The sequence below is a fragment of the Hipposideros armiger genome, unplaced genomic scaffold, assembly GCF_001890085.2.
Source record: "Hipposideros armiger isolate ML-2016 unplaced genomic scaffold, ASM189008v1 scaffold_24, whole genome shotgun sequence".
NCBI classification, from domain to species: domain Eukaryota; kingdom Metazoa; phylum Chordata; class Mammalia; order Chiroptera; family Hipposideridae; genus Hipposideros; species Hipposideros armiger.
In genome coordinates, this window is record NW_017731374.1 from 3,628,697 (window position 1) to 3,653,177 (window position 24,481).

The following is a 24,481-nucleotide window of genomic DNA, read 5'->3' on the forward strand; positions in this document are numbered from 1 at the left end:
CCTTCCTTCCTTCCTTCCTTCCTTCCTTCCTTCCTTATCTACCTACCTATCTTGAAAACCATGGACTCACTCCAATATCTTTAATTTTAATCTAATATCATAGGGTTCGTGTTCTCTCTTTTCATATTTAAACCTTCTTGACAGCAAGATACCTGCTCTGCCTTCCTCCACAATGATGGAGTCTAGGGCTTCCTGCTTTAATGAGTTCATTCCACCAGCTTCTGTTGAGCTCTTTCTCTGAACAGGCACTTTTGCAGGCATGCCATCGTCTTGACGATGACATGTTATGTGAGAGGCCATATTCCCAAGAATGAACAACATGTGGGCCTTCCGTTAATGGTACTTAGAAGCAGAGAATAAAGAAAGTGCTTCAGCAGGTGTATAATCCTGATTTGAAGGTGTAACCCACACAATGCTGTAAAATGCCCTTGAGGAGTGAGTTTGGGAGGACAACCCAAACGTTTTATTGAAGTTACAATTTATACTTTTCAAATGTCTTTTCATATTGAGGGTGTCAACAGACAGTTCTCACTTTAGAGCCTGTTGTCTCTTATTAGATATCCTTGTTTCACTTCCAAGTTGTAGGCATGACAGAGGAAACCCAGTTAGGTGATCAGTTTAGTTTTTTGAAATAGTTTCTGTTTTTATGCCAGATGTTGAATTGATCTACCAAGTCAGATGATTTGCCGAGTGGGGACATTATGGAGAATGGTAAATGAGAAGGTGTGAAGATTGAGTCCCATAACTTGGAGTGTCTGTTCATGTCTTTTGAATATGTGGAAAGATGTGATAGTTACATATATATTATAAAAAATAAAATTTCCAAGGAGTTTCGACTTCTGTTGTCAGTTGGAATTAAGATTGCACCTGAGATGATCATTGCATTATTAAAAGATTATGAACTGGGTCTTTGTTCTTTTCCCTTCATTATTTTCAAATATCACAAGGAAAAGTCCTAGACCGGGAAAAAAAAAAGAATTTATGTCAGCACAGTCGTCATAAAGCAGAGCTTGTTGGCTCGTCCCATGTTAAATGAGAGCTGGATGAGGCCACGTCTCACTTGGGATGCCCTCATTACCCCGCGGTGAAGAAGACCTTGTGTGGGCAACTAAAGGAAGGATTCCATCACAGGCCCAGGTGTGAGAGGGTTTTCCGTTAGGAATGCACAGTGCCTCCCTTTTCTGCAAAAGGCACAGATTGTGCAACTGGTAGGGGCCCCGCTGGCTGTGTGAAGATACTAAAGCTTAATGTGGAGCATCCTAGAGAGAGATATGTCTACTACTGTATTTTCTGAACGTTGTGGCAGAAGTCTAACCGTGGCAATGGCTTACACAGACTGGAAAGCTGTGAACTAGACAACACCTACATTATCTCACTTAATCCTCACAACAGGACTCGAAGATGTAATGTACAAGTTATCCAAACCCCTGAGGCCAGACATATTCAGAATTTTTCTGATTTTAGGAATGCCTTAAAGTCTCTATACTATTGGGTTGTTGGAAAAGTCGTGACGCATTTTTGCAACGAAAAACAGAAAAAAATGTCGTGACTTTCCCGACAACCCAATATTATTTAGAAAAGCAATTCAATGCATATGTTAATATTACTATTTAACACACTGAGGCAGGGTCTGGGACAGCACTGTGTCATCAAATTAGATTACTGCTGCAAAACTTAGAAAGAGTTGGTTATTTAAGTGGGATAGATAGAGAAGAGCCTCAGGCCAATTCACTTGGGTTTTGCTGCCAAATAAGTTATGACACAACTTGGATTTCAGAGCTTTCTGGGGATTTTGAAATTGTGCATAAGGGATTTTATGGGCCTGTAATATAATTTCTTTTCAAAGAGTTCATACCAGAACCCAGAGAGATTGAGTAACTTGCTCCCGAGGTCACTTAGCTAGCAAGAGGCAGAGCCAGGTTCAATCGCAGGTTCTTTTGACTCCGGAGTCTATATTCTTTCTACACCCTGTCTTGCTCTCTGCTGAACCTGTCCTCTGCCTTCGAGGTCTATGAGGTGTGTAGTTACAGCTCCCCTCTCCAACGTACTGTGACTGAGCTCAGTCTCCCTCTGCTCTCTCCCAGTCTCAAGCCTGACCCCTCCATTTTTGGGGGTCCTTCTGGCCTCTTCTTTTTGGAGCTACTGTAGCTCTAGAGTCCTCTGCTGGTAATGGCCTAGATGGATGAGTTTGCTCCAAGAAGCCATGAGACACTGCCACGCAGTGACCCAGAGCGGTTCCTTTGTGCTTTCAGAACTTAATCCAGTGCTCCAAATTATAACAGGCAAAATTGCTGGTGCTGTCTAAAGATCTGAGCAGACGGTGGAGCGACTGGCGTAGCCCATGCTGGCCATCTAGCCTGACACCCCTGCTGAGTGATTCCTGAAAGCTCATTCCCCAGGAAGAAGCTCAGCCGTCTGCTCCAGACACAGGCTCATTCCCTGAAATCTTTCAAAGACCTGGGTGCTCAAGCAAGGAATCCGTTTCTTAATTTGAGGATGCGCAGGGATAAGTGCCCACTCATTAACTGAACGCCTTTGGCAGAGTGGGGTCCAAGTCAACGAAGTTAGTTTACTGGCAGTCATTGAGCACCGTGACTGTGCTCTGCTGTCCTCTTCTGCTCTTTAAGATTGATCCTTCGGCCTTGGACCAGAATCTCCCTGTATTATATTTATTTGAACCCAGCGAATACCGGGTGTGTTCATTTTTAAAAAATGCATGCCAGAGCGGCCAGATGTCTCTGTTGGTTAGAGCACGTGCTCTTAACAAGTTTGCCGGTTCGACTCCCACATGCATGGGATGGTGGGCTGCATCCCCCTCAGCTAGATTGAAAATGGCAAAACACATTGTTCCCCAGTAAAGTTTTTTTTTTTTTTTTTTTTTAATGCATGCCATTTGGGAAGAAATTGGTAAGAAAAGGTTAGGTTGAAGAAGTGTTTTTGCAAGAGGTGAAGGTATGTAATGAAATCGGGACTTCACACATTATGGAAGTCAGAGTTCTTTTTGGACAGTCCCTTCGATGGCTTGAAAAGGGCCTTGGTTAAAGCTGTCAGCCTCACTCGTGGGAAAATATAAACTCCAGTCTTCCTTCAGTGACAAGCCTATAGGCATGGCTGCTGGGAAGTGGAACTTTGGAAAAAGCACATTTCCCACCAGTTTAATTCCCTTGTATACGCAGACTCTGCTGTCACTGCTTATTGTGCTGGGTCTTCTCATATATCCAGGGAGCCTGGATAGGCTCCCAGGGGTGCTCATGTCTTGCTGGGGACACCACATGATGTCCTTGTTGCTTACGCTTTTCCCCCTGCGTGGCTACTCCACACTCCAACTGAGGAGAGCGGTTTCTGAAAAATCAGACTCAATCACATGGCAAGAAAGATGCAGTCTTGAGACGAGAAAGAAAAGATGAATCCAAGGACGTAATTTTTGCAAGATCCCTGCTGTATGCCTGGTGGGAAGTGTGAGCTTATCAAAGCCAAGCCTGGGAGCAGGATGTCCCCTGTGACTGCTAGATTTCAGGGCAGGATATGACCATGTCTCATACTAGCCGGGGTGACTTGCTGTGTCCTTCCGTAAGGAGATTGGCATTTCAAATCTGTTTGATCTTTGTGAATAAGCCGCTACGTAAGGGGTGGAGGAACTAGGGGTGGTGGTGGGGAGGGTGTACAGGACAGCTTATTAGATCACCAAGGAATACATTTATATTTCATGTAATAGTATTTTATTTCTCATGACCTTGAATGTAAATGGCAGAGGTTTCCCAAAACTTGTATGCATCTGGCATCACAGCTCCTCCCAGTCTCTTTATTTCCCATTGCTGAAATATAAATCCATACCTTATGTCACATAAAAAAGCTGGCCAAGGAAAATGATAGGCCAAAATGTGACACTCACTTCTCTGGAATTATATGACAACTTCAAATGCTGACTCCACTGCTTGCTAACTGTATAAGCCTCCGTTTCCTCACAAGTGGAAATAAAATAGTACCAACCTCATCAGTAAGTGTGGACAGTGCCTGGTACACAGAAGGCTTCCAAGAAGAGCTGTTGTTACAGTTACTATTATTACAGTTTTCAGAAAAGGCCTAGAAAACCTTCGCAGAATTATTTATAACTCACTCTTCTGCAGCTTCTGTGACCCTGAAATAAATGGCAGAACATGTATTATAGAATTGCTTTCTAGTTGGGTTTTTTTTGTTTTGGTTTTTTTTTTGTTCACAGTCACTTCCTTAGAACTAAAGTTTCTTTTCCAAAATCTGAGTTCAAGAACTGGTTTTCGGTAGTCAGCTGTGATTCAAAAAGCAAAGAATATCATTAAGGGTGACAATAAAATTACAAGTATTACCATAGAAATGGTTCCTCCCTCCACCCCCCACCTTTCAGGAAGTTATCTTCACACAGCCAAGCCCACCGAGTTGGTAGAAATGTGTGTAACAAAAACATCTTGGTAAGGGAATTGCTATTTACTGTGATTTTCATTCTTACTGTTTCAATTCTATGTTTTTTATTTTGATCTTAAACTGGGCTTCCCCTGGATAAGCAGAGCTCTTTCCTTCTAGAGTTTTCATCTTCTAGTCCTGTTCCTAGGGAATGACCCAATTATCAGCAACTCATCCAACACCCCAACTTGCTTTAAGTATTAATCATAATATTTGGATGTGCCTCAGCCTTGTTTCATCAGGCAGGGGTGTTTCTCATATCTGAGCGAGCCTTATAAGCTGAAGATTCATATCATCGCTTCCTCCCACCCGTGGGCCTTCAGAGGAGTTAAAAGGACCAAGGACCACTCCTGGAGTGTGGGTCACAGCTGCATTCTACACAAGCCCCTGTGCTTGGGGTCTGACAGCAGGATATTCCCTTTTACTGAGAGGAAATGGAATTGAAAATGCAAGTCTGAGCTCATTTCTTTCTGAGCTCATGTCAATGACCTGTGAGCTGTTTTTGATGTTTGCAACCTAACCCCAGTGCTGTGTGAAGAAAAGAGATCATTGAAGGAAGCCTGCACCAAGGCATGTCATCTGGTGGGCGTCTTTTTCGGTTCCTTTTGGTTTTTAAATAAGAGTGGGTGCTGGCTTTTTCTTTTCTTTTGGAAAAAACTGAAGAGACAAAGGATCTTTGATTTAAGACGTCAGACGCCATGTACATGGAATATAATAATCACCAAAATCATAATATTTGATGAAATTAATTTTCTAAACTTCTGGAATCCACCCATTCTTGGCTTTTTAGAAGTGAGTCCTGTTTCTACTGAGGAGGGTTTAGGTTGTCAGACATGGCAACCGCTGTGTTCTCAGGACATGCAGCCCTCGCTCGGGTTCCCTTGAGTGGGAGGAATTTTTCTCTCTGCCCCAGTTAACACAGCCTGTCGCAGGTGCCCCAGGAAAATCCATCTTGCTTGGAAAATCCAGACGTGGAGCCAAAGCGTGGTTTGCTTTCTCTGGCCCAGACACTTTATTATTAACTGTTTTTAATAATCAAGAAACGCAAATTCACGGTTCCTAGATTTCTCTTCCACTCATGATGAGAGACAACACTTACTGATTTGGAGTGAAATTCTCTGCTCCTTACTTGGCCTCACAGTGCTACAGCCTGTGAGTGCCACTGTCACAGATGTGACTGGTGCTTTTCTGAGGCCTTGACGAGATGTCCACTGATCAGCTCTCCTGGGTGCGTGCTGCCTGGTGAGGCGGAAAAGCTTGTGGGTCTGCCTGGTCCATGAAGGTTAAAGCAAGCAGCTCTCTCTACTTTTCTGAGCATGGCTGATACTACTTAAATTTTTTTCTGGTTTGTTTTATATTTTTAAATTAATTCATGCTTATTGTAGAAAGAAAAATGGGAGAATAAAGATAAAAACCAAAGTGACTCATGATCATAACCACTACCTGCCTAGTTTTTCTCCATGTACATATGGACATGGAAGATAATATTGGGTTAATATTGGTATTGGTTTCCTATTGCTGCTGTGACAGATTACCACAAATACAGTGGCTTAAAACTACACACATTTATTATCGTTCTAGAATCTTATAGATTCAGAAATCTGCAGTGTGTCAGTTATGGACTGAACTGTGTTCCACCAAAATTCCTATGTTTAAGCCGTAACTGCCAATGTGGATGGTATTTGGAGATGGGGCCTTTAGGAGGAGGTAATTAGGGTTAGATTAAACCATGAGGATGGGGTTCTCGTAATGGGATTAGTGCCCTTATATGAAAAGACACCTTAGAACTGATCCCTCCCTCCCTCTCTCCTCTCTCTCTCTCTCTATCTCTCACTCTCACTTTCTCACTTTCATAAGGACCCTTGTAAGATTCCTGCTTCCCTCTTAGAAGGACCCTTGTGATCACATCAAGCCTAACTGGATAATCTATTAGGATAATATTCCCATCTCACAGCCCTTAACTTAATCACATTTGCCAAGTCCTTTTTCCATATAAGGTAACATATTCAGATTTTGGGGATTAAGACTTAGGCATTTTGGTGGACACCACCATCCTGCCTGCCACAAGACTTACTGTTCGTCTTACACCGATGGAGTTGGTACCATGGGCCATGCATACCCTTTCGTTTTCTTTCACGCAGCTAGTAAGGGGTGAACCAGGATTTGAACCCAGGCAGCCTAGGTCTGCAGCCTGCTCTCTTAAACCACTGCAAAATATCTGCTTTTGTAACCTGTTTTTTTCTCTTAATAGGTTTTGAATATTTTCCCATGACCCTAATTATTCCTCTATATTTGACTGAAACATATTTGTAATGGCTAAATAAATACGCTATCGTCTGAATGAGCCATAACTAACTTAACCATCCTCCTCTAGTCTGACATCTTGGTTGTTTCCACATGTGTAATTATTAAAAACCATGGTGAGTGTTCTCATACGTAAGCTTTGTGCCCATACTTAATTCTTTGCTGAACTTGTGCCCAACAGTTCCTTGGGAGCTGATTAACAGATATAAACTAGAGAACAGTATTTCACACGGTTTTCCTTAAGATGTAATAGAGATTCTGTGAAGTGAGGCTCTGTGGTTAAGTAAATTTGAGAAATGCCGCATACCCATCTTTGAATTAGAGATTCACAATTGTATTAGCACTATAACTGGAGAAGTCCTCTGTTAAAGAACACGCCCCCTCCCTCTCTCCCTCTCTCTCTCTCTCTCTCTCTCTCTCTCTCTCTCTCTCTCTCTCTCTCTCAAGCTTTCTTTAACCCAGTGTTTCCCAAGCTTATGTAACCCATGATTTTCTGTTTGCAGCATTGAGTACTGACAAGCCTAATGTAATTGGACATAATTTTAGAAACATAGCTTTGGAATCATCCCAGCCAAGTGAAGCTGCTCACCCTCCAATACCTTTAAAATCTGAACTCTAAAATTACTCTAGATGGAATAGTTTGAACAAAATCACGTTTATGAAATAAACTTGAAAATGTCTCCTTCCTAGCCTCCCTTCAGAATTTCCAGTTTAGCTTTGTTCCACCGGCTCCTTATTGTCATAGAGCTCACAGTGCACCTGCTCCCTGCTCAGCAAATGCCAGCTACCAGCCTTGAGCCAAGACCATCAGGTCTGCTCTGAGGTCTTTGTGTTCATTTCCTGTTCATGTTGTTTCCCAGGGACAGTGACTGGGAAACGGGTCCTTCAAGAGAGCCGTTTATTGTAGAGTGTTCAGGTCAGGTGAGAAACTAGATGACAGGATGTTTGTCATTAAAAAATAGGGGCCACTTTCAGCTGTCGTCAGCTCTTCAGTCATTCGCCAGGTGAATAAACATATACAAAAGCAAGTCTTGATGAGACAAGTGGGGCCAGAACCAGGGGGTGCTGGAGAGGTATGCCAGTGAGTACCACACGTGACCGTCCGTCACTGGGAATTCTAAGGTTTGTCCTCAGGGCCAAATAGTTTCCAGGAGCCTCACAAGGCCATAGACAAGGATGAGATGGACTTTTCAGACCTGTGGCACAGACCACTTGCATCACATTCATGTAATGATGCCCGAGACCCAAACCATGGTGGCGGCTGCAGTGCCAACCACTGGGAGAAGAGCGTTAGAAGTTTTTTTTTTAACTTGTTTAACTAATTGTGAGGGCTGTTGGCTGCAAACTAGACTTTTGAGGAAGATGTTGGGTGTGGAACAGGTCCCTCTCTCTTCAGCTGTTTAGCAGCCTGTGTGATCCCCAAGATGATGCACAGAATTCTGGTGCATGGTTTTAACCACACCAATCCCAGTACCAATCAAACTGATGGCCAGAAGTCCAAGGATGGGGCGCTGTGTCTCCTTTCTCTGGGGACCTGTGACAGCTGCTTCTGAGGCTCTGACATGGGCTTGGTTATCTGAAACCTCCCGTTCACTCAAAACCTCTCAGCCACTTTCCCTTTGGAAGCTGCTGCTCTCCACCCACTAAACCAGTCTTCCTTTCCTGTTGCTCATGTGACCTCTAGTGTCTATAAATGGTAAAACTTGCTCCAGGGATGGGCTGTTTTGCTAGGGGTTTCCTTCTGTGGGACTGCAAAGGGTCAAATGGGTCTTTAATCTCCCCCTTGGCAGTCTCCAAACTTTGGACTTGAATGGTCCCACTTATTTTGTGTGCTTTTCCCCATTCCTTGTTTGTAGACCCTCTGTCTCCTACAATGCGTAGGGTTAGAAAAATCGTGACTGTTGCACCCAAAGATACTTCTCAGAGGTGCATATGGGGCTCGATGGCAATAAAAGCCACTCCTTGGTGGGCTAGAAACCAGGGCCCAGCACTCCCAAGAGGGAGGGATGCTGACAGTCTTAGGGAAACTGCCTGGAGTCACCACCCCACTGCCACCATTGACCTGATCTCCTTATCTGAGAATTCCTGCCTGGGAGGCATTTCCAAAGCCAAAATCTCACCTTCCCTAAGTCTGGTGCACACCTTTTCTGCAACACTAAGGCTGCCTTTGTTGACATGCATTCCTTAAGGTTTGGGGGATCTGAAAGCCGAATGATTTCAGGACCGAGGCAGGTAAGGTCAATGAACGAAGGTGGCCTGTGTAAAACCTGGGTGACCTGGGAAGAACCAACCTAGTTCTCATGCAGAGGTTTTACAACAACTGCGCTGTCCATGCCAGAAGCCTGGGCAGGTCATGTGATAGTTGGTGGCCTTTGATAGAGAAGAAAGAACCCGGTGAGGAAACCAGGAGACCTGGGTCCCATCGCTGGCGCCCAGTGACCTCAGCACAGCCTCCCATGGCAGAATGTTCTCATCTGTAAGAAGTGGGTCTCAAAGCTCAAAGATGCCACATCCTCTGCAGTCTAATTCTATGACCTGTAACAGAATACATGCTCCTAACATGGCTGGAGCCAGTGTCGTCTGTCTGTGTGTGACTTATATTTGCAAAGCTCCCGACTGGCCTCTTCGGTCTGACTTTTTAGCACTGGTTTCCTTGAGGTCCTTGTTGGATGGGTTTGTGACATTATCCATTAGTGCTTGGATCCCTGTGGTAAAATGACCTGCACTGAATCATTGCTCTGCTACCACTCTCTGTGTCACAGGTTGCTTTTCTTTTTTAATTGCCAGTTTTCTCTTCTTTCTGAAAGCAGTCACGAGCAGACAAGCTTAGAAAGGGTGTTCTCTTCGTATTGTTTCAGGGAAAATAGAGAAAGTCAGACCTCCTTCATCCCCCACACCTGAAGGCCCCAGCTTGCAGCCTGACTTAGCCCCTGAAGAGGCTGCCGGAGCCCAGCGGCCCAAGAATCTGATGCAGACCCTCATGGAAGACTATGAGACACACAAATCTAAAAGGCGCGAGAGAATGGATGATGGTAGTGTAAGTGTCTCCTCCTTTCCTCTTTCGCTTTGAGGGCTAACGTCAGCGTGGTGTACGGTATGCCAGTTTAGGCATGGCTATGTATGCAATTGTCTGCCAGTGTCATGGTTCCAAATCCGATTTTCAGATATGCGGTTTAACATGCCTGGAGTTGGGGTTGGGTGTTTGTCTTATTTCTCAAAAACATCGACCGTGCAAGGAAATAGGTCATTTTGCTGCCAAGTATAGCTTGAGCCCCCTGGCAAGGCTACTTCCTGAGACGTTTGGTGTGTAGTGAGACACCATGCAGGACGGGAAGATGGACATACCTGTCGCTGGCCTGCTCTGCAGGATTTTATTTCTGTAGAGGACTAGGACGATGCTATTCCTTCAGCGTCTCCTCTGGGCAATCCCTGTAAAGGTTGCACAGTGCTCAGAAGACTAAGCGTGTCTGGGGCTGTTACCAAGCTGTACGTACAGTTTGGCAGGAAAGAGCCATTTAAAATGATAGTTGAAAACCACACGGCTATTCCTTGCTACCCCCAGCCCTGAGAACTCTGCACGTGATGTCCACATGAACCGTGAAGGGAGTCATCTGCTCTGTGGTTTCTTTCTCCAGTAAGAGACTTAAGAGCTTTTGTTCCACAGCCAGGAGCCTGGGAAGAGCCTCAGGGGTCCACGCCAACCTCCTAGGAGTCTGCCGGCCTCGGTCTCCTAGCATTTATTGAGGTGATCATCTCTTCCCCCCAGTTAAACTTAGGTCCCAGGTAGCTGGGGTTGGTTGAGGATACCCCCCAGTTTACCCGGACAGTCCTGGTTTTTTATGCCTTTTGTCCTGGTGCATTATTAATAGCATCCCCTTTTACTCTTCAAAGTGCCCTAGTTTGGATGATAACTTATTCGGTCACCTTAAACTTGAATGCTGCAGGGCTCACAGTAGGAATTCCAGGCTGACTTACTGTGTTTCATAACCTGATTGGCTAAGTTAAAGGATTTCTGACATTGAAGCCAGACCTTCAGTGTTGCTTTCAAAATATTTAGTGGTAAAGACAGGACGAAAGCAAACAAGTCTATAGCGGCTTGACGGCCCGCTTGGCATCTCCCAGGCTCTCCCTTGGCTGTACATCTAAACTGCTTAGAATACTGACTCAACTCCCCTGTCAGGCTGGAGCGTTTCTGGGCTGTTCCCCTGCCGCACAGTGGGATAGGGCCTGGCCCTCAGTGGCTGTTGCAGACTGTTTCATGGCTGCAGCTCCTTTCCTGGGCCCACAGCCCTTTTTCTGTCCACTAAGTCCCTTTTAGCTGGCCCTTGTTTGCATCACCATTTAAAATACAGAGTTCGCCTTGAGGTGTTTTCTGGAGCCGGTGGCCATTTTGAAGCCTAGTGCTGGAAATGGCTTGTTTCTTTTTCTCCCCAGTGATCCCACACCACACATCAGCAGCTTTGGTGGAAGTTAGCTGAGTGGCCCCTTGCATTCTGGCGTGGAAGAGGGAAAGAACAAATGGAAAACCTTTCTACATGTGCCCCATGCGAGTGTATTCTAAGCACCCTCTATATGTCTCTTGTGTATGCCCTTTGTGTTGAAATGCAGATGTTAGAGGAAATACTACACACACAAGTGGAGAGCCCTCTCTTACTTATTTCATAGCAGATGCTGGAAGCCTCCTTCATGCAAACTCTGACACTCAGGCAGCCTCCTGGCAAATGCCGACCAGGGTGGATTTCCCCTTTGCATTAGGGAAGCTGCTTGGTTGGAATCAGCATTTAATACATCAATTTCCCTTCACATAAGCAATGAAGTGACAGGCTTCTGTCTCTACTTTTCTCAAATAAGTAAACATTTCATATAAGGAAGAAGGCTACTAACTACTCAAGCTATTACTATCCCCAGATCTTGGATTCAAAGCCAAGTTTTTTGTACTGTTACTGACATTACAAGAGAACCAAGTTTGTCGTTGAAAATTCTTAGGAATAGAACAGAATCTGTCCAATCCACTATATCCCTTTTAAGACACCCAAATCTGGAAAAAGCATAGTCAGATTATTTCTAAAGCAAATATACGGTCAGAGCTATCTGTCACCTCACTTTTTAGCCCTTGTGATTCAAGGGATCTTTTCTGTTGTGTCTGGATCAGTCACTGGAGAATAGGTTGAAGTTTACCTGTAAGAATTAGCAAGCCTTCATTTGTTTTCCTAGCTGATCCGTGGCCCCTTCTTTAATTGTCTCTTGAACCAGAAGGATAATAATAGGGATCAGATGGATTGCTTGATACCTGAGTTGTGTTACCTGGCTTCTCAGCCCCTAGAAGCTATAGTTCTGTTTTGGCTCCATTCACATACGCCATTCTCTGGGCAAACTGTGGCTTCTTAGAGTCTTCATTCTCTAAGAACCTCACATGGATCACCTGGGTCCAGTGTCACACTGGTACCAATATTGGTGGTCCCGCTGCCAATATTCCATCCAAACATCACTTGGCAGGACTTATGAGTTCCTCACACATGACGGGGACCAAACCATGTGTTTGCCCATTGGAAGTAACCAACTCTTTCTGAATTGAATGAAAGCAATTCTTATTTGCTGTGCTTCCTAAAGAGAAGGCAGACTTAAAAAAAAGTAGGGTAACTGGGGTGTAGGTACAGTGATACATTTGTCACAACGACATCAATGAGTATGAAGGACAGAAGAAAGCGAAGATAAAGAAACCACATGAAGGTATTTCCGTAGTTTCATGAGAGCCCTTTGCCAACCTACCCGAGCAAAACTGACCCTTGCCATCAAAACAGGTGCAGCCTCCCCCACCCCAGAGCAGCGATTGTCTCTGGAACCCTGAACTGCTTCATAAAATAATCATATAGAGAACAGGCCGGGAGGCCTCTGGCTCATGGAACCCCCGCCAGGAGAGGGCGTGGGGGGCACTGAGCAGCACTTGGTGCTCTTTTCCTGTTCCTGAGCTGGCCTCGCTCCTGCTGGAAACAAGATGAGGGCTCAGAGAATCAAAAGATTTCGACAAAGGCTCGAAAACTTAAGTCATGAACTCTTAGACCATCGACCCAGGAGTCACTGTATCGGTGACACTAAATGGTCTGTGGGTGTTCTGTTCATTTCGCAGCTGGTGAAAATGTCAGTGATAACGCGACAAAACCCCTTTTCTCAAAAAGTTATTCCCAAACAGCCATCCTTGTTACCAGCTCAGAGCTTGAGCACGTACCCACAGTCTCTACCCACCGGGGCTGGCTGCCTTGGTCTGCATGGAATGGTCACCAGTGAGTGTCTCCATGCTCGAAGCTTCAGCCAGGCCCCACTTACTAATGGACTCCTCACCTAATTTGAGGGTAGGACGGTTGCTATCCCCATCCCCACCCCCTCACTCTGGGCTGTTTGCCATCCTATACAGGGCCCTTGTGAGAATTAGAAAAAGACACCCTTTTTCCTCTGTGAGGGCACAGCCCTGCACCAGCCACACAGTTGAGCTTCAACTGCATCAATCCCCTCTGCCTAGTGCTTTTGTTCAGTGCACACACTGAACCACCCAGATGCAGCAACCCTGCTCTTACTGTGGGTCTCTCTTATCTGGAAACAGTATCCTATGTGGAAATGTCCCTTCATGTGGGCCTGATGCCATCTCTGGTCAGTCATGCAACACATAACAGACTGATGAATCATAGTTTCCTAAAGCGTCTCTTGGTGCCGTGCAAAAGAAGGATATTTAGGCAACAGCGTTTTTTTTCTGGCCAATTGTTCCCCCAACTTGAGCTGAGCCTCAGAAGACCACAGATTATTGAGTCAGTGATGCCTTTGAACTTGGTGGATTGCTTTCCCTTTCTTGACTGAAGTGATGCTGGCCGGAGTCCACATGTCAGCCTCCTAGGCATTCCGTCCCAACCTCACTTCTAGCACAGGATCTGCTCTGGGTGGAGTTTTCCTGTGTTCTCACTTTCTCTTGCCCCACGAAGAGTTGCTTTCAGCCATCCCTGCCTGTCTTGGAATAAGAGAAGGCCTCATTAATTCTCCTGGGTTACATCAAAGCTAGGGGCTTGCAGTTACTGCTTATCTAAGAATTTCTGGCACACAGTTTTCTTTAGACCCTTTGGTTGTTGTGCCGCTCTGCTCATTGAGTGAGTAAGTAAAGGAAGCCACCTGCCTCTGGTTCCCCACCCCCAAGTCTACAAGAAGCTCAGCCAAAATCGATGATGTTTTGTGCTACCCAGATTTCTTTTGGGTTCTCACTCACACCCGAGGAAGATGCAAAGAAGAGGAGAACTCCGAATTCATCAGCTCTCAGCCATCAGCCTTACCATTACAGAACTAATGATAAGGAGCAGTCAGTGATCACAGACATAAGATCTCACCTAACCAGTCTATGGTGTGACCAATGCCGAAAACCGATCAGTGTCCAAAACAGTGTAAATACAAGGTCATTACCACGATTCTGGAAGGGGCTGTCTAAAGTTGGTCCTTCTATCTCATTTCCCATAATCAGGGCATTTTTTTTGTTTTCTGAGCTTTTCTTGCAGTGACTTTTATCTCCTGCAGGAACTAAAGGATCATTTTAGTTTCTCCATGATCACCCGCTCTCAGGAGCTTACCCAGGCCCCCAAGATAGTGGTGAGGGAGGCTGCACGCTTTCCCTATTCAGTGCCACCCTTAGGTCAGCTTTAGAGAACCTGCCTCCACAAACCTTGCATTTAAAGCAATCTCTGTGCTTACGATCTCCTTTTCATGGGACAATGGGCTACAAGACTGCTTTGGGGTTCAGAGGAGCCTACAGGAAGAGAAGAGGCTATTTGGCTATAGATGGCTATAGATTCTAGCAAATCCAAAATGGCTGTCAAGGACCATGTTGGTGGGCAGCTGTTTGCATACAGGGAGGTGGGCGGGGCAATTTTGTTAATTCAAGGCACAGAAAATGGAAGCAACAAATCTTGAATTAACAAAGTATGGCTTATCTGATATTTTTATTAAAAAATAATAGGGTATCTACTTGGCTGCAAAAGATACAGACTTTTAAATAAACTAATATCAGATGAAGCAAGCCTTGGTGTGGGGAGTAATGGTCTCCCGGCATCACTGTTCTCCTGTCTGCCCCTGGTTTGGTACCAGTTCCCAGCTGGGGGGTATTCTGTGAGTGTGTCTGCCATGTACTAACCCTGGTCTTTTCCCTCTCTGCTAGTACACCTCTAAGTTACTGTCTTGCAAGGTGACTTCCGAGGTACTTTTCCACTTGTCTTGGTCTTCCCTGCATGCCTGGCCCAGGTGCATGCTGTCGTGGTTTGCCGTTTTCCTGATGGGTTGGATAAGAAGGGCAAGAAAGCAGTTCGTCTCCATATTTTTTTCTTCCCGCCTTTTCTGAACTGGGAGACCGCCTGGAAATGTTGGGAGTACATGCAACAATGATACACTGCTGTGCTTTGCTGTGCTGTGTGGTGGGGCTGGGGAAGACCTCACCCTGCTCGTGGGTCTGGAAGATGTTGGGACTAGAGGGCACAACTGATGGATTTGTTTAGCTTCTTCGGGCGCTGATATCAAATCAGAGGACCGAGTCCGTTGTTTACCTTAACACAAATCCAGAGAACTCCACACTAGAGCTTTAGCACAAGTTATTCCAAAAGGGAACCATCCCAGCTCCCCTTCCCACCCAATTGTTAAATCTAATTTGTGTTTTGGAAGCTTCTTTAAGCACTGAATTCCCCCAAAAGTCTTTTTTCCCTACAACTTCCTTTTACACAAATTTCACAAATGTGTGCTGTGAAAAAGCACAATACTTTTCACGTTTCCCCATTTTTTTCATATTTCTTTTTTTTTTTTGCTGTGAGAAAGTACAATGTTTTTCATATTTTTATTTCTATAACTATTTTTGTTTTAAATGAATTATTTGAAATATACAAAATTATAGAGAGCATCATTCATTCAGTACACAATCATTCACCCAGTTACAATTTATTGAGCATTTATTATGCATCAGGTACTTTTCTAGGTTCTGAGACTAGAGCAGTCAACAAAACAAAGGCCCAGATGTCATGAAGCTGGCACTCAAATGTTTCAAATAACATGACATAATAAGATAATAGAGCCCATTTATTCAGCTTTGTCCATTCTTATCATTTCATGATATTAGCTTGATATTTTAAAAAGAAATTAATATTCCACCCAAGCCCTCCTGTTACTTCTCCCAGTTCTCATTTCTCTCCTGAGAGGTACTGTATTTTGCCGTGTATTATGCACGCCCATGGTTTTGCCCCAAACTTTCAGGGGAAAAAAATCTTTTGTTTTAACTCAAATTTTTATTTGTTTACATTTAGATACTTGTTTTTTGTATTATAAAGGAATTTTAGCATTTATTTTTAACATATTATGGTACAAGAAATTTTATGTAACAAATAATTACAAAACACAAGAACAGATACAAGGTGCAAGAAATTTTGTGTACCGGTAACAAATTTGCGCTATTGACGCATCACAGAAGGCCAAGAACACTTCGTCATTGCAAGTTCACCACAAGTTCAACAAAACCGATTAGCATATTCCAGGGTATTATTTTGCATACAGATATCATTTTTGATTTCTGGAGTTACACTTTTATCTCATAAGCACAAATAAAAGCATTAAAAACATTTATATAGATACAGAATTAGTACTACCATGTATAATGCGCATCCTTATTTTTCCCCTCATGAATTTGGGCAAAACAGTACGTATTATACACAGCAAAATACGGTAACTGTTCTTGAGTTTGGTGTTCATCAATTCCATGCATGTTTTCACACTTTTACCACATATGTTTGTATACATAAATATTATATTCCGGTTTTGCATGATCCAGAACTTTCTAAAACAATATCATATTGTAGTATCCTCTACTCTTTATTTTGTCTGCATTGTTTTTAGGTGTGTTCGTGTGATACTTACGGCTCTAGGTCACTCATTATAACTGCTATATAGTATTCCTTTGAATGAACATATCGCTGTTTATTCCTCCTCCTAGTGATGGAAACATAGGTTGTTTCCTTTTTTTCTTTTTAATTTTTTTTTATTGCCATTACAAACGGTGCTTCAAAGAATGTTCTTATACATATCCCTTTGTGTACCTGTGAGAGAATTTCTCTCTATATATCTAGGAGTTGAAGTACTAGTTATAGGGCTTATATATCCTTACATTCACTACATATTACAAGTTAGTCTTCAAATTGGTTGTGCTAACCTGTAGCTCAAGATATTTTTTAAGTCTCCCTATTTAGCAAAACAATTAACTATAGGTGTGAGCTAAGGATTATCGGTAATTCTCTTTCATAAGATGTGAAGTGAATATCGAGAATATCATTATATGTTCCTTCCTCATTGTCTAATTGTGGTTTTCAGAACCTTGGATGTATTTTTAGCTTTTAGGTACACGTTTAAGTCTGTATCTGCAATCTGCAAGGCAAACAGATGACCATTTTTTTACACAATGTAGAGAGCTCCTTATAAAAACGCCTTATATTTGAATACCACTTCATAGTTTATAAAGCCCCTTCATGTGATGATAGAAATAATTATTGTTTGAGAGCTTACTATGCACTGGGAACTATGCTAAATGCTTTCCATATATTGCCTCATTTATTTCTCAGGCCAACTTTGTACTGTAGTGTTTTTTTGTTTGTTTTTTGTTTTGGGTTTTGTTTTGTTTTTAATTCACATGTTACATATGAGGGGACTGAGGCACAGGCATAAACTTTCCCAAGGCCACAGTGTCACTAGGATTTAAACCTAGACCTGCCTGGACTTCAGAGTCTACACTGCCTCCTGAGAAAGCCTGTGAAGTGGGGTAAGTGGTGCTGTGCCCATTTGACAGATACAGTTGAGGCACAAGATGCCGTGAACAACAGCAACACGCCCCAGGGACTGAATTGGGAGTAAAGCTCCGGACCTCTAATTCTGGTTCAGACTGCTTCTCGGTACCATATTACCATGCATCGACCAGAAGAATCCTCTATTTATAACTCTACCAGACTTGGAAGCTTCTTTTTTCCTACTGATTGCTTAGTCTTAGATATTGAGTAAATGAGTATGGTATCCTTACACACAAAACACTGTGTGACATGGCTCATGTGCCTAACGATGAACATTTAGTCAGGCAACATGACTGAGTCCTGCATTTCGGGGCCAGCTGTCGCTGCTGGGAGGACTGGGGAAGGTTTCCTACGGGAGAGCATATGGAAACTCTGGGAAGTCTGTTCATTTGTCAGAGGTGCAGAGAAGCAGGTTGAGGTGGACCCCCTGACCCAGAATTTGCTTATGCTGGGCACCCACCCCTGCCCGTCACCTGCATCTCCTCACTTCTCTGGAGTTGCCAGCATCACTGTCCCTTGCCAAAATGACTGTTCTTAGAATAAGCAAAGCCTTCACTGCAATTTGGATAATCAACCAGAGTTGGCTCTGCTGGACTTTTCTTTAAAGTCAGAAACTTCACATCCTAAGCTAATGCCACAATAATTTAATTGGCTTGCATGCATGGGCTTGCTTTTGGTGGAATGTCATGAAATTGAGCCATTTCTCATATGTTGGCAACCTAAATGTTATTCATCTGGATCTCATCTTGTTCAAACTAAAGCTGGAACAGATTGGCTAAAGTTTCCCCTCAGGAGTCCACAGCTGATTCTAGTGAGCTGGAAGGGGGGAGGCCCTATCCCAATTGTGGTGAGCCTACTTATCCTTGACGTTGTCACCTTTCATTTCACTTATTAGCATCCATGCCCCTGAAGTTGCCTCAAAATGCTCAGATTGCTTTTCATTGGCCTGAAAAGCTACTTTCTCTTACACTTAATGCTTCTTTGAAGTTAAATGATACCAAAGTAGACTTTCGTAATATAAATATGGTCATAGCTTATATAGATCCACAAAGCCTGATGGATTGAATCCACACTGATCCAAGTGTTTGGAATTATTTTCTGGTTTCCTTGTTTACAAAGTGACTTAAGACAGTCCATAGCTGTGCTGTCACCAGTTCCATGAGGATATTTAAATTAAAATCAATTAAATTTAAATATTTAGTTTCTCAGCCACACTAGCCCTATTCCAAGTGCTCGGTAGGCACATGTGGCCATATTGGATGGCACAAATACAGAACATTTCCATCAGACAGTGCTGATCTATATTGCATGTAGAAATCTGCTTTGTTATCTAAAAACTCAATATAGAGTCAAGTCTAGTTCAAAGAAACTTGCAAACATTTCAGGAAAATTAAATCTATGTCAAAAACTATAGGTCATATAGCAAACAAACTTGATTACTTCCCCTCTCATTAGATGCTGTTGAGAGAGGGAAAGGAGGAAAGAAACGAAGAAGTTGGTTTGTATACTTAATTAACATCCATGAACTCTGCATAATATTTTCCCCTCTCTCTTCAGGTCCTTGAGGCCACCCGTGTTAATCGAAGGAAGAGTGCGCTGGCCTTGCGCTGGGAGGCGGGGATCTATGCCAACCAGGAGGAAGAGGACAATGAATAATAAACTTCCTTCCATCCAGGAAGCTTCATTGGTGCTTGGGTTACCAAGAAACCAAGCAATCAACACATCAAAGCATTTTAATGGAATATTTATTAAAGTGCAAACAAACTCAGCAATCCTTATGTAGACCAGAAGCTGCAATATACAATGATGAAAAATAAAGTGAAAAGACCACCCATCAAACTCTAAACACCCAGGAGTCAACAGAGAAAGGAATTTTGGTGACTCAGAGAATCTCCTAAATTTGGACCAATCCACACCTGATACAAAAGGACAAAGTAGTTATAAGCAAATCCACATGGTTGCTACAGGCAGAACTAAGACCAACCTTGCTGGGTGGTGAGGACAAACAATGGTGATGGGGCCATTTAGAGAGCAGTAGAGCCCAAGCTGGTGCAGTCTACACAGCATAGGATGTTTGTCGGCACCCGTTTCCCACCCATCGCTCACAGCATCAGAGGTGTTGGGTTAACATTTACTTCAGCAGCCATAAAACAAATACCGTTTCTCTCTATATTTGCCGAGAAGAGGCAATTATGATTCCATTTCTCTTACATTTAATTGGGAGCAATTAATGATTGCAATACACAAAATCCATATTTTTAAGACAATGCTTCTTCATGTTGCAAACACAATCTATTCTACATTAGGAGGTTGAGAAAGGGGGAGAAAGCCAAACCAAATGGATTATTTTAGCTTTAGGATCTCGTCTGCTTATAGTATTGACTGATCTGCAGTTTATGAGAACACATTTTCACAATTATGTTTCTTCACATGAAAATTATATTTAGTGGGCAACGACTATTTTTATGATGGGATGGGGGAATATATACATGTATAAAACCTATACACATTGAACAGCCTGGTTCAAGAGGGTTAGGGGTATTTTTTAGAGTGGCAATAATTGAAAAAAGGGTGAACTCTGCCTTAGAGAGATAGATGACAAGAAATAAAAAGGGGTTTATATTTTATATGATAAAGTGGACCTTAGGGGTGGTAGGAAGAATGAGATTATTTTGGGTCAATCAGAAATGAAACATGAAAGAAAGGTCATGAAGGTAGAGAGAGACTAAGGGAGGGAGAAAGTAGGAAAATAAGGAAGATATTTTTGCTGAGCAATCAGTGTTTTTCAGGATCATACAGAGAAAAATATAGAAGTTTAAGTGCAGGCCTGGGATCAGCTACAAATCCTAAAGATGGTGTGTGTGTGTGTGTGTGTGTGTGTGTGTGTGTGTGTGTGTGTGTGTGTATGTGTGTGTGTACACGTGCGTGTACCTGTGTACACATACCTTTGTGTATTTGTGTAACGTGTATGCTCATGAGTAGGGGTGTGTATGTGTGTGCGCATGCTCATGCGTGTGTGCGCGTGTGTATGGATTAAAATTCCAGAATGATCATGGGACAAGAATGTACAGTTATTTCCTCCAAAGCTGTTAACCAGCGTCAGGAGTGAGTGAGAATTTCTTTTTTATGAAAAGGGATATAGAGGCACCGAACTGATGCAGTATTTGTAATATTAAATTGAGCTAACATGGTATTTGCATGAGTCACAAATTGCAGAGTTTTGAGCAGTTTTGTAATTTGACACTTAGGAAGGTATCATATTTATTCTCATGCTTTGTATTCATGCTTAGTATATACTATAGAGGATGCCAGCTTTACTCTTTCTGTCATTTAAAGCAATATGATAAGGGTGTTCAATAATTGGATGCCCTAAATTTCTGGATGAGAAAAATTTCAATTCTGGCCATGAGAAAAAAAACAACTGACCAGCCTTTTTTTTCCCTTTTGTTTTAAAACTGTTTTGTTTTGTTTTTTTTTTTAAAAAGCAATAATTAAGTCAGACCTCACTAAAACCCATTTTTGTTTTTATATTGTTGTGTCATAAGCTCTAATATGTTATTCTGACAAGTAGCAATTCCACAAAGTTTGTATGTAGATGTTATGCACATTATTTTTTATTAGACTAGTGTTGACTTTAGGGGAAAGTAATTCACAGACAAGTGGCAGGCGCTAAGTAAAAATGGAACTGTCTGATAATTTATAAGGATCCTTTAAAACTGCTAAGGGAAGCTGCAACTTGAAGCCAGATTCTACAGGTAGGCAGTTGGCGCCATCTTTACATATAGTTCATTCTCCTGAATAGTCAACAGAATGTGTTAGCCACTGGGGGACACCAAACTAGTAAGATTCCTGCTGCAAGGAATTCATTTTCGAGCCGGGAGGCTGGCATGGAAGCAGACATTCTCAGGAAAATGAGATCTGGGTTGGATTAGATGGGTGAAATGGCATCACCTAGGAAGGATGCTTCGCCTGAAGATTTCCAGTGATCCCAAGGCAGGCAGGCGAATGAAAACGCGGGGCAGCCGCTTTGTGTGGCCAAGGGCACAGCGGCAGCTAGGATGGCTGGGGAGCAGAGTGCTTCTGTGGGTGGCCCAATAAAATGAAATGTGCTTCATGTGTTCTGGACTGACTCTGGATCTGGAAAACACCATAGGCATGATCTAGACAAAGTCCCCCATCTTTCACAAGAGGAATCAGTCCTCAGGACGTCACCTGAAGTGTTTTGTTCTGTTGTGAAGGAGACCACCGAGTACCCATCGGAAACCTACTTTTGAGAAGAGAATGTGCAGTTGAAAGGATTGCTTAGAAGGCCACACAATCATGGAATCGCTTTAGAGCCAGACAGATTGGTCTTTTGACTACAGCCAGTTGAACCAGAAGCACTTAACTGCACACAGGGAGTTATAGAGCTGGAGTTCTTTGGTCTACACTCCATGTGTAGATACAGCATCAAATGCAGAGTTCCCATGACTGTCCCGCAGTCACATAGCTGTTTAACTGTGGCCCCTACGTTTCTGATGTTTGCTTGTTCCTTACCCTGCCTTCTGGATATCTGTTGTCCATTTCCTCCCTCCACCTACTTATTATCCTATTAACATGTAAACGACAGTTCCCTTGGGAGAGCCTGATTGTCTACGTGCTCATGAGTTATTTCCTCACTCAAGAAACATTGGGCCAATGCTTTGTACATAGCACTGTGCTAGGCTCTGGGATCCCAAAGGAACCCCTTGTAACTTCCTGAAGATGCAACAGACCCCTGGAGGGGAAGTCATTCCTGCCTAATCGAGCGAGAGGAAGAGGCTTCTGGGAAACTTGGCCTCAGTTGCTTGTCCCTGCCCCCAAATAGCACGCACACTTGTTAATCTCAACTCTCACAAATGTTTAGATTCTGTAGATGTTAAAAGCTTTCCTGAAAGTATTCCATTCTGCAGTGTTTATAGATGTTCACTTTCCTCTAGAACCGATGAACTGCTGACACGCCTTGGCTTTCTCATCTAGAAATTATGGAAAACAGGGTCTGTCAGTGGCAGGAGACCAGGCTGTGTTCTACTCAGATCATACAATGCAATTGCCTTGCCTCTACACCCGTGCATGCTGCCCACCCTAGAAAATGACATATAAGCAGTATATTGATCAGTGTCCACATATATACACAACACAAACACACACACATAAAGCATAATAAGGAACACTAAAACAGTGTTGACTCTTGTTGTCTCGGAAGACAAACATTTTTTTCCAGCTAAAAAATGGATGTAATTAAACTATGTATTGAAAAAAAGAACAGAGCCTAAGTGTTTAGAGATGGTGACTATATCCAGTTTTAGTGACAGAACCAATTTCCTGAATTTTAAGCATTCAGTGAGTAAGCTGCCAATTTTTGTGTTGCTCTTTACCCAAATGACTTTTTTTCTTTTCTTTTCTTTTCTTTTTTTTTTGGAGGAGGTGGGGAAAAGCAGCAACAATACTGTGTTTGGATATTATACTCTGTACCTGGCTCTCCTGTGTATGTTAACCACTTCAATGTCATGATTCTGCTTTGGTTTTATAGTGATTGTGAGGCATTCAATGCAAGTATACAATTATTTTCTCATTAAAACCCAGTGTGTGTTGTGTTTTTGTAAATGATGGCTACTTGTTTGACTGGGAGGGAGGTTGGAAGACTGCTTAGCCAGTGCCAGCCAGTGCCCTTGGCCTCTTCTGTGTAGCAAAATCTGCCACTTGCACATTTTGAACCAAGAAAGCAATCCTAGCTGGTGGAACAGCACTCTCACAGACTGTTCTCAGCAGCCCTTTTGCAACGTTGTCTCCAGCTGCCCTGGATAGAAGCCAGAAACTCCAGAGGGACCCACCAAAATGGTACAGGGGGCCTCTTGATGAGGTAGGTAGACTCCAAAGTCAAAGAGGTGGTTGGTCCAACAGTCGGACAAATGGTGAAACTCAAGCTGTGCATGTGGCTTTTAGGCTCTCATTTGTATTATTCCATTCCCAGTACCTGTATTTGATTCTTCTTCTGACAAATTGAGCATTTCAGACTTGAAAGAGCATCCTAAGACCGCAGGTTAAGAGGAAGCCCCCTCCCTAAACTTCCTCCTGCCCCCACTTCCGCCTCACTCTCTCGCCAGTCTCAGCTGCCCTGGTCCATACCTCAATTCCTGGCACTTATTTGCATCCCTGACCTGTTTCCTGCTCTTCTAGGGCTTTCTCCCAGCTTCCTCTTAATCTCTCCCTATTTATGTGACTTCTTCCAATATTTTCCCAACCATATCTTCCTGTTCTAAACACATGGGGGCTTCCCCGTGGAACTTGTCATGGGTGGCATCTTACAACCTCTGTAATGAGATTTGTGAATATGGGGGGTGGTGGTGGTGATAGGCCCCTTGGAAAATTTGATCAAACTAATAATTTGTAACATTTACTCTCCATGAATGTAATCTATTTCTTGTAACTCCATAGGGTGTACTATTTCGATTTCCATTATACACGTCAGTAGACTGACGCCATGTAGCGATTAAATGGCAGCGCTTGAACTTGAACCTGGGCACTCGGACGCAAGGCAGTGCTCGTAACCACTCTGCCCACAGAAGCATACATTGCTGGCGACTTCACGTGAAAGGCCCAGTAGATCTGATGATGGGTGTGAGGTCTTGGTGAGCTACATCTCTCACTGTACTCCAGGAAGAATGAATCAAGGCCAAGACTATGAGGGGAGATGGGTGTTGGTGGGAGCAGCAAAGAAGTTCCCTCACTTGGATGAATTCCCTCTGGGCTCTTGGGCATTAGCTCTTCCAGGAGATGGTGAGAAAAGATGGCCTGGGCAACCCCATTGACAAAAAGGAACCAGAAGTGACTGCAAATGGGGTGATGAAAAAGTGCTAAAATTGAATTGAGATGGT

The 24,481-nt window shown here is 43.3% G+C and overlaps 1 protein-coding gene across 9 annotated transcripts in view; it reads left to right on the forward strand.

Annotated features, from left to right (window-relative positions):
- PALM2AKAP2 (PALM2 and AKAP2 fusion) overlaps nucleotides 1–22,858 on the forward strand; it is a 428,602-nt gene extending 405,744 nt beyond the window's left edge. For 7 of the 9 annotated variants that reach the window (XM_019635843.1, XM_019635842.1, XM_019635846.1 and 4 more), the window contains 3 exons: nucleotides 9,600–9,778; nucleotides 14,930–14,968; nucleotides 19,143–22,858. In XM_019635843.1, the coding sequence (XP_019491388.1) occupies nucleotides 9,600–9,778; nucleotides 14,930–14,968; nucleotides 19,143–19,241 (317 nt within the window). In that variant the 3' untranslated portion in view covers nucleotides 19,242–22,858. The remainder of the gene's footprint in view (nucleotides 1–9,599; nucleotides 9,779–14,929; nucleotides 14,969–19,142) is intronic. The other 2 variants (XM_019635844.1, XM_019635849.1) reach the window with 1 other exon arrangement.
- The last annotated feature ends 1,623 nt before the right edge of the window (nucleotides 22,859–24,481 follow it).